General features: G+C 33.3%; 1 protein-coding gene across 1 annotated transcript in view; it reads right to left on the bottom strand.

Moving 5' to 3' along the window:
• LOC128875275 (putative aminopeptidase-2) overlaps positions 1-13,542 on the bottom strand; it is a 40,209-nt gene extending 26,667 nt beyond the window's left edge. The window contains exons 1-11 of the mRNA XM_054120717.1: positions 13,380-13,542; positions 10,564-10,682; positions 8,493-8,910; positions 7,012-7,167; positions 5,817-6,288; positions 4,512-4,750; positions 3,213-3,580; positions 1,386-1,666; positions 1,128-1,315; positions 551-718; positions 323-475 (exon numbers count right to left, since the gene is read on the bottom strand). Coding sequence (XP_053976692.1) covers positions 323-475; positions 551-718; positions 1,128-1,315; positions 1,386-1,666; positions 3,213-3,580; positions 4,512-4,750; positions 5,817-6,288; positions 7,012-7,167; positions 8,493-8,910; positions 10,564-10,654 — 2,534 coding nt within the window. The 5' untranslated portion in view covers positions 10,655-10,682; positions 13,380-13,542. The remainder of the gene's footprint in view (positions 1-322; positions 476-550; positions 719-1,127; positions 1,316-1,385; positions 1,667-3,212; positions 3,581-4,511; positions 4,751-5,816; positions 6,289-7,011; positions 7,168-8,492; positions 8,911-10,563; positions 10,683-13,379) is intronic.
• Positions 13,543-14,875: the final 1,333 nt, after the last annotated feature.

Below are 14,875 nucleotides of genomic sequence, written 5' to 3'. Positions count from 1 at the left end.
AATATACAACAGAATATTAAACACACTGAAAAAAGGGGATAAAAAGCATAAATATAAAAAAGTAAGGTGAGTGAATATACTTCGTATAAAATGGTGCACTTTGTGAAGATAAACAAGGAAGCCTAAGATAGCAAACTAAAAGGTAGGAACTTTCAATACATGTGACTGTTTTCCGCTTTACCATACATTAGAAAAACGAAAGGTATACAATTTTGACTTTTGGCATAAATATGTTCCTGAATCGATTCCTGTTTGCAAATTTTGCAACGAAATGGTGTAAAGGATTAACTTTTAAATATTGCATTTTTTACTGGCAACTTACTATTCCGTCATATTGAGATGGTATCGATCGATGAAATCTAGCACAAACTCTGCACCGGATAAACTGGAGCCATAAACCGCAGAAAATACTGCGGTGCTATCCTGTTTGCGAATTCTGCTTTGTTCAAAGCTTTTGAGCGCATAGAAAAGGTATCTGAAACAATTATGTCAGGGAATAAAATTCCTGCGCCGCGTTACTTTTTTCTAATGCTAAATTTCGAATTCCTACCTTTCTCGAAGACTGTTATCTTCGGTGCAACCGAGAGCTTGCAGTATGACCGATTGATCAGAGGCGAAGTTGGAATGGAAGTATTGGTCCCATAAAAATTCCCAGTCTTCTTTCGTCCCATACCTAATTGCTGTACAATATGCCGTGGCTCGTTGGTTTGGAGGAATTCTATAAAAGAAATACAATTTCTACAAGGTGTCTTACTAACTCAGGTTACCTGAATATCTTTGTTATTTTTACTAATAATATACGAAAATGGTTCGGATAGAAATTGTACAGTTATTACAGGTACATCATTTTTGTGTGAATGATTTTTCTATAGGTGAAGGTGTAGGAAAAATCTAGAGAATAATTTTAGTATAATCAATATTTTGTAATCGATTTCGATAGATTGATGTATTCCGGAAACAAGAATTAAGATCGTGGTTATTCCTTCAGCGTTTTTACGATCCTTTAATGTAGCCAGTGTTTTAAACAATTTATATGCCACGAATAATGTTTAAACTGAAGAAATGTTTGTTTAAAAAATTAATATAATCGCGTTTAAAGAAAATTATGATATATTTCGTTTCATTACGTTAAAATATTGTTTGTCTTCCACTTTTGGAACATTCCAATGAAAGTCCACACGCATCCTTCATGGTCGTAGTTGCAAGCCCATTTGTTGAGTTCACTTCTCAATAATACTGTTAATCTGTCGTCTTTAGGGCCATCCAGGAACCCGATGTTATTGTATCTCTCTTCGACAAGTTTCAAAACAAACCTCTGCAACGACCAGCCGTTCGTTATCAGAGTTACCAATCGAAATAGTAACATAAATATCATTCAAACGCACCTTGAATTCCTTGTAATAGGTATCGTGTCCAGAAAAACGTTGATCAATATAACTGAGTGCAGTAAACGCGGACTTAAAAGGCAAATAATTCGTTTCCTGTTCGATGTATTGTACACCATCCAATGCTACTTTATAGTCAACCAAGCCGGCTCTCGCCAAATTCAACAAATCATCAACCAAGGCAGCTCTATTAAGGACATGTATATCTTTATATTTATAACTATTTAAGACGTCGATAATACGGTACCAAGAAGCATTGTCGTAGTTCACTCGATAGAAACCTGTGGAATAATTATGATTAGCGAACCTCTCATTTCCTATACTGAAGACTGTATGGAATTTAATTTGAAAAATTCGAAAAACATTAATATAAAACAAGGATTCTCAAATTAAAGGGAAAATTCAAGAATGTTTGAGTAGGTGAATGAGTTCACATCAAAAATTATACACATCTTTGTTTCATTAGCAACAGAATTTGAGAATGATTTATTTTTATCTACTATTAATGTTAAATTGTACTGCACTCGTATGCACACTACTGTCTAAATATATGAAACGACGTAATTTTATTTTATTTTCAATTTTGTAAATTTATTAATACCTCTGCTTCTAATAGGATAATTCGACACCATTTAAATTGTCTCAAAAGTTATCTAATGTATGGGAACTAATTCACCGTTCGAAACGATCTATTATCACGTTTAGCAATCAATTGTCTGAGAAAAGAATTGGATTATTTCTGTTTTGTAATTTTTAGCCAACAAATAAGCAAATATTTCGAAAATCAATTATTGTGTTTTGATCAATTTGAAAATCTGTATAAAGTGGTATTTTCACTTTTGAATGTTACGATAAAATATCACTGTAAAATGTATTTACAAATGACCAATCAAGTGTTCGCGACTTATTAGGGTGATCCTTATTTCAATGATTTCTAAAATTTATGTTACGCATCCCTTAAATACCTTGCAAATATATAAGAAAATATTCCTGCAAAATTTGAGCTCTTAACATTAACACGTGTCCCAACCTTCGAAAAGTTTAAATGGAATATACATGGATTGTTTTCAATCGGTAATTTTTGTTTTATAACTCCGATAAGACTTGACGAAATGATTTGAAATTTGGCAGAATTATTACTTATATGAATAGGAACAAATTCCAGAAATTTCAAGTTTTTATTTTAATTATTTCCTTATTTATCAGCCCAGTAAATATAAAGCTATTTTCTCTACTTGAAATATTTTTGTAATATTATTTTAAATGTCTAAAATATGAACACACATTCGTCTTCAGGTACCTAAACAATTTAATATATCAAAATTCTTCTTTCAACAACGATTTATATTTAAAACACTTAAAATAGTATTGCAAGTAGAGAAAATAGCTCCATATTTACTGAGCTGATACATAAGGGAATAATTAAGATAAAAATTTGAAATTTTTCGGGCTTGTTTCCATTATTATGAGTAATAACTTTGCCAAACTTGAAATCATTTTATCGAGTTTTACCGGAGTTGTAAAAAAAAAGAATCCGATTAAAAATAATCCATGTATTTTCCATTTAAACATTTCGAAGATTCTAGGCACGTGTTCATGTTAAAATGAATAGCTGAGATTTTGCAGGAATATTTTCTTATGTATATTTGCAAGGTATCTAAGGGGTGCATGACATAGATTTTAAAAATCATTAAAACAAGGACCACCCTAATGTATAATCTGTACATGCATCCGAATAATACACCAAGTCTCACAGTCCACTAACACGTCCTGTTTTCACTTTATGTCAATTACTAGTGCCTTTACACTAATGTAGGTATTACTTACCACTCGATTGGACGTTGAATATCACCCATCCGGAAGCAGTGTCCAACTTAACCATATCATTTTCCTTGTTCATCCAATGCCTAATATTCACAATATCAAATCTTGGATTGTTTTCGCTGGTCCACGTAATGGGTATCCACCATGTTAGTTTCGTCGGTGAGTTGTTTAGATTTCTCAAGAGGAAACGCTGCTGTCGCATGGTGGCTTCTCCATTCTGAATCGAAACGGTTAATACTGGGAATCCAGATTGTTCTGTCCACGTGGACATTATTTTCTCCACAGTTGCATCAAGCTTTTCATTGCGACGATCTATTTCTGATTGAAGTTCCTTCCAGAGATTTTGTGGACTCGCCACTTTATTTTCTTTGCTGTAATAAATGTAGATTATATCACATACCGAAGACAAAGTTACGTTATTTTCCATGTTATGCATGTGCAATTTTTGCATAAAACAATAAAAACGATTGACTGACAAAAAAAAAATTAATTTTCCCCATTTGAAGTTAACAATAAATGCTTAGCTAATTTTATTTTTAACTCGCACATAACAGGCTAACAGGCAACTACTAAGGACCGACATTTCATTTACTTGTATACTTTGTTCGTCGAGAAAGATACGCAATATATTATTAATTATACTTTGCATATTTTTCACGTTCTGGTACCAAATCTATTATACTTTGTTATCGTTCGTTAAAAAATCGATTTGGTCTTAATCACTTGTCAACTTAAATATTGATATAATTTTATAAATTAGGTAAAGTGTTTCTTGCGAGTCAAAAATAAAATTAGTTTGATATAATCCCGGAAAGATTACGTTCCAAACTTTCCTTTGTAAAAGTACTCTTAAAAACCAGTTATTAAATAATTAACGAATGACTACCTCATTATTTATCGATAAGTAACCGTAAAGTTTGATTATTTTGGAACTAATTATTATTTTGACCTGTTACTACGATTAGTTGTAACTGTACAGTATGCATGCACAACTATTAAAACAGACGCGATTGTTTTTGGTTTCTAAGCATCGAAACAAAGCATGGTATTTTAACTTCTCATAAAAACTAAATTTATAAACTTGTGTTCAAATAGTTGTATATTCGCATTGGATTCCTACAAGTGACCATTTTATTATTTTCACATAAATTTCTACGAAAAATGTTATAGTTTTACATTTTGGAAAATTTATCCCCATTGATTGAAACGTCGAAATGTTTAAATTTAATATTTCCTCATATGCTAAGAAAGAAGAAAACAGTCGCGTCTATTTTATGCTATTATAAAAAATTTGATCATTACTTGTTTTCGAGGTAATTTTGTAATCCAGTTATGAAAACGTCCTGTCCGAAAATAAAACTCATCATCCGTACAATACTTGCTCCCTTGTTATAGGTAATAGTGTCACCAATTCCTGCGACGTCCGCCGAGCTGGAAACATTTCGTGTCATAGGCTTGGAAGTCTCGAGACCGTCTACCCCGAGTGCAGATTGATGTTGTTCTACAAGAAATTGTTGTTCCATATTCCACGATGTTTCAACCTGTAAAATCGATTTTAAATTACGCCACGTACACGACGTAAACAATTGTCGTGGACAAATTTTCAAATCAATATTATATTTTTTGTACTTTGCACTCTCGAATTTATAGAGTACAAAGGAAATGATAAATTCTGTTTCAACGAAAGCAATTTTGTATCGTTCGCAACAATTTTATGAAGTAATTATGGCGCGCAATTGATTGCAAATTAATTTGAATGATTCTCGTTGGACAAAATAATTATTTGTCATATTTGAGAGGCAGATCGGGAAAAATTTGATTTTAAATGAAAATAAAAAATAACTAAAATAAAATAATTTCCAGGATGTTAGTTGAAAATAATCAGTATGACCAGCATACTGTGGCGGATATTGCGTACATAATTAAACAGTAAAATTTATTTGCTACTGGTAAATGGAAAATTAATATAAATTTGTATAAAAATTAATATAAGTTTAACACAACATAACATTTCTGTTTTATTGTTAATATATATATAGATAATATATTCAACTTGTATGCTACATAACTATGAACTATTAAATATGATCATGTTATTAATTTTAATTCAACACAGAGATTTGTAACTACAGAGATAAGACGACAATATCAATTTTGATTTAGAATTACCTTTGAAATGCCATAAGAATTGTAGTGCTTTAAATTTGTAAACAACGAAAAACATTCTTGATAATAAATTTAATAAAACGCCAAGTAGTAGTAATATACCAATATTAGTAATATAATTTTAGGTGTTTAGAATGTGTAATATATACTATAAGGAAACCTGATTATACGAGGAAAATATAATCTGCTTTGTTAATCCAAACTTAGAGTAAGAAGAATTAATTTTTAACCGTTATACAATACGTATCAATATCAATACTTTTAACTGTTGCTTGAAATCTGAATCTTCTTAATTTTATCGTATGATACAATGTTTAAATCTTGTATAGATGCAACCAAATCTTGAATTTCGTGTTTAATTAATATTAGACGACGCTAACAGCTTCGTTCATATTAAACTTTATAATATTTGATAAACTTCAGTATAGTTTATATTATTACCTGTGCGGTGCCAAAGTATTGATAGTATCTGGCGAATGCTTCGCTTAGCCACAAGCAGCTCCACCATTCGGGTGTAATCATGTTTCCAAACCACATGTGCGTTAATTCGTGAACGATCACCGAAGCAACGCTTTGTTGTGCAACATCCGAAGACATTTTTTTGTCGTACAGCAATCTACTTTCCCGATACGTAACAAGGCCCCAGTTTTCCATTGCGCCGGCTGCAAAATCGGGCACAGCCACCATATCCATCTTGGAAATTTGGTACGGTTGTTTAAACAACTCGGCAAGATGTTTGAGGCCTCGTGGACCGATGTCCAATGCGTACTGGGTTTGACTGATTGCATTAGGTCTGGCCCAAACTTTGAAGTTGTCATCGCCATTATGCTCGAAGTCCGCAATCATAAAAGCAACCAAATAGGTTGACATGGGAATACTTTGTTCGAACTCATGCCAATAATCGCCCTCTCCTCTGCAACAACAAACATTTATTAGTAAGTCTATTAAATCGAAAGTACAGTGGGTGTAGAAAGTATTCGTACACCGATCAATTTCCAAAAAAACTATGTAAAATTGTAATTTATTAATTTATTTTTTATAAACAATGACATTCTAAATATTCTCGAAAATCTCTGGAACAGATAGATTACAAACAAAAAATAGCTATTTATGTAAGTTGCGAAATTAACAAGAAAAAAACAATTAATCGACAGAAATGTTGAAGCAATAAGTATTCGGACAACTGTTTAAAAATACTTTCCTGGAAATTTGATGTTTTCTAATTAGTACGGAGCAATAAACTAATGTGTTTACGTTACACACTCTACTGTAAATGGTTCGTCATAAGAATCGTAGAAATACGTATTGCTTCTATACTTTTACCCACTTTTCGCATTTTTTTGTTAATTTCATAAATTATATTAACTAGTAAATATTGTTCGTACTATGTCTATCTTAGAGATTTCCGAGAATATGTAAAATATCATTGATTAGAAAAAAAGAAGTTAAGAAACTGCAATTTCACACAAAAGTTTTCTGGGAAATTGATCGGTCTACGAATACATTCTACACCCACTGTATATCCAGATTAGTCATTATGTTTAGCATTATGTTCACTAATGATATTTTATTCAACATTCTCGTGAGTTATCGATATAAACGTTATTAGCATTTGATTGACTGTGTGATGACTTACGCTTCTATGCGTTTGTTCAGTCGCATGTTACTGAGGCAAGTATATCCGTCCGCTAGCAAAATTGTAACTTTAAATGTCGCCTTGAAGTCCGGTTCGTCGAAGCAGGGGAAGGCATGTCTTGCATGCGTTGTTTGAAACTGTGTGGAAGCAAGCCATCTGAAACCAGTATCCATTGTGAATCTTATTTCCAATGTAAACTATATACAGAGTATCCCGAAAACGTTGGAGTTCCTTGAAAGGGGTGGTTCGGGGGGTGATTTGAAACAACTTTTTCCTTAGCGAAAATGTTGTCTGAGGCTTCGTAAAGGAGATATTAACAGGAAACCCCGACTAATCAGAGCACGAGTGAAATGTTCAGCCGCGAACGTCATTATTCGTCGCGACTGATTAAGATACGAATATATCATCATCGTTCGTTCGATCCCCAAACATTCCACAATGTTTCGAGGAGACATTACACTCCTCGTAGCTAACACGCCTATCCAACATTATACACGGCCTGCACATCATAAACCTGGGCGAGCTGAGATCAGTTTCATCGCCCAAGGTTGCTCCATTAATGGAGCCAAAAGATTCACACTTCGGTGGTCGGAATCAGGAGTCCAAAACTCCACGGCGGGCCGTGCTCACATACGTATCATACACATTCAAACCTGCGTGCAATTAATATATCGATTTTTCGAAGCAGCTGATCCGTCGCTGTTTTGCTGGCGACGGATTCTCGACAGCTCAAGACAGCTGAGCGGATCGAGCGGGCGATGAATTCACAGGCGACTCCAAACCGACTCGCGATCGAGGAGTGGCGCCTAGCAACGCGAAAACAGAGACAACGATCTCTTCGCAAAATACCATATATGGTAATGGCCATATTGAAATTAAACATTAGAATCGAGATTCTAGAAGATTCTAGAAACCTCTATCGACAAGAGTGGGGAAATCGTTGCCTTCCGAACGAATTTCAATTCTAACAGCACTGGTTCGAGATCACTCGAAGCGATCAGACGTGAAATTATTAAATCGTTCACATCCTCTGTTTATTTTTTCATTTCTTGTGAAATATTTGTATAGTTCAAGGGTTTTTTTTTATGCCGCACGGCTTTTTCCCCTCGAGCCAATAAACATCTAACATCATTCGGCTCAATTGGTCGTAATTATTTTACCTTCCTAATTTTAAAATACGAGACTTCTCCGTGTTGGAGAGGTTTCGACAGTACATGAAGATACCGGTGAAGCGCCCGCGCTCTGATTAGTCGGGGTTTTCTGTTAATATCTCTTTAACGAAGCCTCGGACAACATTTTCGCTAAGGAAAAAATTGTTTCAAATCACCCCCCCCCCCCCCGCCCCCCCCCCGAATCATCCCTTTCAAGGAACTTCAACATTTTTAGGACACCCTGTATAACATAATATTGATGCATAGATAATATTACATGCGTTAAACGACAAAAAAGACTAAAAATGTGTTTTCCTATGAAACATTTACCTAATATTTCCGTTTGAGTCGATGTACGAACTTCTATAGAATCCTATCATGTCATCTTTAAGTTCACCCGTGTACTTGAAATTGATGGAAATATTTACTCCCTTCGCCAAAACCTTCTCCAGTTCAATTTCATATTTCTCTTGAATATTATGGTTCTTGACTACAATATCTATTGGTTTGCCGTCAAGTAGCACGCTCAACCCTGATATATTAATTCTTCCAGAATGAAGTATTATAGTATCAGTCGGTTCTTGTACAAAAGCTTGAATTGCCGTGTTTCCATCAAATTTGAAGGGATTAACCGATAACGGATCCAGATTTATTTGAGATAAAGTTATATCATAATGGACGGGAACAATCGCTTTTGGCAGTCGGTAGTCCAAGGCGAACGAGTCCTTGGCATCTAGCGTGGATGTTCCTGAATTATCGAGAAATTTTGTTAGTATGTATAGGGTGGATGAGACTGACAAGGACTGGCCAAGATCTTTCATCAAGTTTATAGAACAAAGAGTTTGCATAACGATACACTACCCAGCTGATACTGCGAGTGCTTGAAAATTTCTCGAAATTGTCTGGGGTGAAGCCACCTTGGACGTGTGAAAATCATGGCGATATTCAACATTCTTCAACATTCAACATTCTTTTCTCGGAAACAATTCACTTCATAAAAGATCTGTGTGCTAGGGTTTATTATGCATATATTGCACAAAATAATTTTTATTCAGATTTTTTACATATAATGGAAATGCTGATGCCATTACACGACAAGGATGACTTTTTAATTGGCATGAAAAAGGAAGAAGTGCAAGGGACAATATATATATATATTCCTCCGTACCATACATAACTATACACTTTCTAATTTGGATCGACAATATATATATATATATATATATATATATTGTCCCTTGCACTTCTTCCTTTTTCATGCCAATTAAAAAGTCATCCTTGTCGTGTAATGGCATCAGCATTTCCATTATATATATATTGTATAGTCTGAATTATATAGTAAATAGAGAATTGGTGAACAAAGGTGGTAAAGTGTTCACTTTTTTTGCAGATTTACGCGTAGCTTTCGATAACGTAGATAGAAACGAGATTAGAAAAACGTTAAGAAAAAGTGCAGTAGATGGAAATTTCGTAGATAGAATGATAGAATATAAAGAAAGAATAAGTACAGTAAGAGTGAATGGAAAGACAGCAGGATGTTTTTGAACAATTAAGGGAGTTAGACAGAAGTGCCCATTGAGTCAACCTTGTTTGCTTTATTTACAGCAGATCTGGAGGGAAAATTGAAAGGAAGGCAAGAAGGAGGTACAGTTATCGAAAAAGACAAAATATGGTCCCTAGCATATGCCGATAATATTGGTCTTACAGCAAAGGCTGCATAGAAACTGAATGATATGATTAAAACTTTGAAAAGATATCTGGATAAGAAAAAATTAAAATTAAATAGTGAAAAATCGAAGGTATTGGTTTTTGACAGAGGGCATGATAAGAGTAAAAAAACTAATTGGTCATAGAAAGGAATAACCACACATGAGGTCAAACATCTCCGATATCTGGGCTTTCTATTTGAAAAGAATGGCAAAACAGATAGCATGTAACAGAAGGAGTAAAAGAGACGATGATTGCGAGGGGACTGTCCTCATGGCACAAGTCTGGGGAATTGATCAGAGGAAATTTGGAGAATGGAGATTTTGCGAGGAGAATGAGAATGTTTGACATCCTGGTTAAGTGTATAGTTATGTATGGTACGGAGGTGTGGGGCTGGCAGGAATATAGAGGAATAGAAAAACTTCAAAATAAATATCTAAGATAGATTTTTGATCTGAACATGTAACATAGGTTAAATGGTTTTTTTTCTTTTTCTTTTTATGATTTGTAAATGATTTGATGTAAGCAAAAGTTCTTCCTTGTGCAAAAATTACAGGGAATAAATTATCTATCTATCTGTCCATGAAATAAAACACCAAGGATTTTCATATCCTACATTATATATACGGTAGAAGTACATACGGATTTTACGATAAGTTGAAAACATTTTTGTAGGATAATTTTATTTGTTTACCTTCGTTGTAATCGTTTCTCCAGTCAGCTCGATTTCCAACGATGAGTAGAACGAAAACAGTAACTGAAACCCCCACCCGGAATATATCCATGATGGTGTCTCAATATCTCCTCTGTTTGCTAAATTACATGAAATATCTAAAATTATAATTTTATTATACTTAGTATTAAAATAGGAGAAAGAAAATTAACTAGTAATAACGATAAAGTACACAAAATATGTATATTAAGCAAAAGGTTGATAGGTTTCAAGATGACATCAACTTTAACCTAGTTTCTTTAAAGAAAATGTAAACGTTATTGAAACAGGAATGAATATGCACAAAAAATTTTGGCGGTATGAAGTTTATAATCGTCATTTAATAACGTTAAGAAGCTGTTTAGAAAACACGTTCTGGATTAGAGTATCCGTCGAAGTATTTGGGAATGTACTACTTTTTATTATTTCTTTTATTGCAAAAATCTCTTTGCAGAGATAGAAGCGATGATCTTATACAAAGAAAAATGATCATTTTAATCGATCTATCAAACTATAAAAGAATATAATTTGTTAAAAATCAGTTACTACATATACAATCATATTACCGTGTCTCGCGTGATAATGTAATCCATTTAAATGCTGCAATTTATACAATGCGTTTCTCTGATACGTAAATGAAAGACATTCCTTTTGGTATTACTTTTGTTGGTAATCGCATGCAACAGTATAAAAATAGCTCGGATAGTTCTGACATAACAGCGATAATACTTTCATGAATATTACGTTCGTCTTAAAAGTCGTGGAATATCTTCACGTTCTATAAATCCTTACTGATAACGCTGGAAGTGTTCTAGTTAAACTACATGAAACAAATTTTTACTTCTATATCTTCTTTATCGTCCGTAGACACAGTTTCTCGCACTATTTTGTTTATATTTGATAAGTTTCACGATACAATACTTTCATCACACGAAAGAAAGAGTTACATCAGATGTCCACCTCGAAACGATGGAACTTCTGTACGATGAAATGTGAACAATAATTGGTTTTAACATTTTTTAAGGTGGCAAAATTAAGCCTTACTCTGTATAGAAATGTTAATAAAAGAGAATAATATTTTTGATACAGATCCTTCATATCGGAAAATTACGTCTAATACGATATTATATATCAGATACATTTTTAATCGTCCGCGATCTTACTCAGAAACATATCTTTCTAATTTGGATCGACAATATCTGACATTGAAGATTAAAAATATATTGTCTTTTGTTTCGGTACTAAATTGATGAGCTGTCCCACGATTTTCGCATGATGTCGTATCATTATTATTTATTATAAAGATTAACATATTACAATTTGATAAGTAATCAGTAAGGTTCACCTTATAATTTTCAATTCATTTTTAACATAAAAAACGTTATTGTGGTTTAAAAGCTAGGTATATCGTGTTGTTGAGTTTTTTTTAGACATATTGACAACCAATATTTTTGTATTACATCATTTTCACGTACATCCAACCCTTTGATCAGCGTACGCCGATAAAGTAGCCAAGCAACGCTTCTCGTCCGGCTTGATTTACAAATTTTTAGATTTCAAATTGGAAACGTGTTTTTATCAAAATGAAACATAGCTTATGTTACTTAGGGATGGTGTAGCTTTCTAATAATGAACAAATTTTTAAAATCGGTTCAGTAGTTCCGGATATTACCCCCTACATACAAACTTTGCTTGTTTATAATATTAGTACATTAGTATAGATTAATTTTTAGAAATAGTTTTTCTTTGATCGATCTCTGGTATTGCACCAACATTTCATCATACTACTCGTATATACCACTTTATGATGAGTGATAGTGATGGTAAATACAACTAACAATCGTCTATTATTTATTCAATATTTTTGTTGCATAGTTTTTCTATCAACCTTTGAAGTTACATAAAAATTATATAATTTTACAGGTACATACTTCTCTAAGTTAATTATCAAAAAATCTTCTCACGTTTATGTATACATAGTAACAGTAAATACGAATAACAATCACCTATTATTTATTTATTAGTTCTTCTTTGTACGACCTCTGAAGTTGCACCTTTACAATATTCTACTTGTGTATACCCCTTTAAATTAATTATCAAGGAATCATCCCAAGTTATCCCCACATAGTGATGGTAATTGCAACTAACAATCGTCTATTTAGTCTATTAATTATTTATTATTTCTGTTGTACAGTTTTTCCTTGATCGACATTCGAAATTACAAAAAAAATACATAATTTTACAGATACCTACTTCTCTAAGTTAATTATCAAGAAATCATCCGAAGTTTATGTGTACCTACAGTGGGTGTAGAATGTATTCGTACACCGATCAATTTCCCAAAAAACTTTTGTGTGAAATTGTAGTTTCTTAACTTCTCTTTTTCTAATCAATGATATTTTACATATTCTCGGAAATCTCTAAGATAGACATAGTACGAACAACATTTACTTGTCAATATAATTTGTGAAATTAAGAAAAAAGTGGGAAAAGTGGGCAAAAGTATAGATAGAAGCAATAAGTATTTGTACCATTCTTATGACGAACCATTCACAGTAGAGAATCCGAGAATTCCGAGGATATGTGGAATGTCATTGTTTATAAAAAATAAGTTAACAAATTCTAATTTTACAACGTTTTTTTGGAAATTGATCGGTGCACGAATACTTTCTACACCCCCTGTACGTACTATCCGCAGTCTAATAATCATCTATGATTTCATATATTTATTGGTAAGTATGAGGAAAGGCGTTCTCAGGGAAATTTCAATTTTCACCTGTACAGATGTATCAACTTACATTCGTAGAAAATTCGTGTTTCAGTTCAGCCTATCACCTGTGCCGATGTATCTTCATAGTCGCAGACCTTCCTTCCAGGTAGAGAATCAATCACTGCTTTTACTCGAAGTAGCTACGTTAAACAGTGAAAGTTACTCGTCGCTATAATAATGCGTATCACGATTATTTCACGGACACGATTCACTGATCACAACGGAGCAAAATCGAACACGATTACCCAGTCTGAATTGTCGCGCGATTCCTTAGTCAATGTTAGTGCATCAAGGAAGCTGCGCCACTAACTACTGTGAACGTGTTCGTTCGGTATACTCACTCTACGCAAAATTATCTTCTCTACTATTATGGCATACACATTTATTTCATATCACCGATTATCTTATCAACCGTTCAAGCATTGTTCGAATTGAAATTTTATTTTTTGGTCTAAGCAGAGCTCTACATTATCATACAGACTTTACCCAAGCACAGATAAGAGAGTTTTAACCTTTGTACAGCGATATCAGGTCCATTCAAATCCATCCGGGCAGACAGTCAGTTGTCAACAATCATCTGTAGCATACCATTTCTTATTGCTTTTTCTCAGGGTACACGCTGCCAAGATAAGATCACTCCGTAATATATTAGTAGCTAATAGCGTCGATTTATTTCCAAATATTCTTGGGAAGTGACTGTAATGTTTCATCTCCTAGGATTATTAATCTGGCCAACTACGTCGTGCCTCTAATATTAGCGCTCCTTGAACCATAAAGCCGATATTTCGGCTTTTTAATTATCAACAGAGCTACATCATACATATGAGCCGTTCATTGCACAAATCGATTAACTCCAAAAAACAAAACGTTGAGAAATTCAACAAAATGACGTCTGAAATGAATCATTTATTATTGGTTACAATGGCCAACAAAATTTTGTCTTCTAATGGTGTTAATCTTTATTGTTCAAGAAAGTTATTATAAATATAAAATGTTACGACTATACCAAGTGCTGTGACATTTAAATTTAAGATTTTTCAAAAAATGGATGTAATCCTTTGAAGATATTATCAAAGTTTCTATAATGGTATTCCAATCCCTTGGTTTTTACACCAAAATCTTAACGTAGTGCTCATTGCAACAGGTAACAGAGTTCAAAGCGGACCGTTGTAATTTAGCTGCTTCCTTGGCTCACGTAAATATTACAAATAAGCCAAAATATAAATGCAACTGCGAAGGTAAAAGCCTAAATCAGGTTATATGGCAATATGATCTATATCTGTGTATATCTATCTATACAGTGGGTGTAGAAAGTATTCGTACACTGCTCAATTTCCAAAAAAAACTGTGTAAAATTGTAATTTATTAACTTATTTATTATAAACAATGACATTCTACATATTCTCGGAATTCTCGGATTCTCTACTGTGAATGGTTCGTCATAAGAATCGTACAAATACTTATGAACTCGTTCACAGTAGTTAGTGGCGCAGCTTCCTTGATGCACTAACATTGACTAAGGAA

Source organism: Hylaeus volcanicus, chromosome 4 (genome assembly GCF_026283585.1).
Source record: "Hylaeus volcanicus isolate JK05 chromosome 4, UHH_iyHylVolc1.0_haploid, whole genome shotgun sequence".
Lineage (NCBI taxonomy): Eukaryota > Metazoa > Arthropoda > Insecta > Hymenoptera > Colletidae > Hylaeus > Hylaeus volcanicus.
This window is presented reverse-complemented; position numbering and strand designations above follow the sequence as displayed.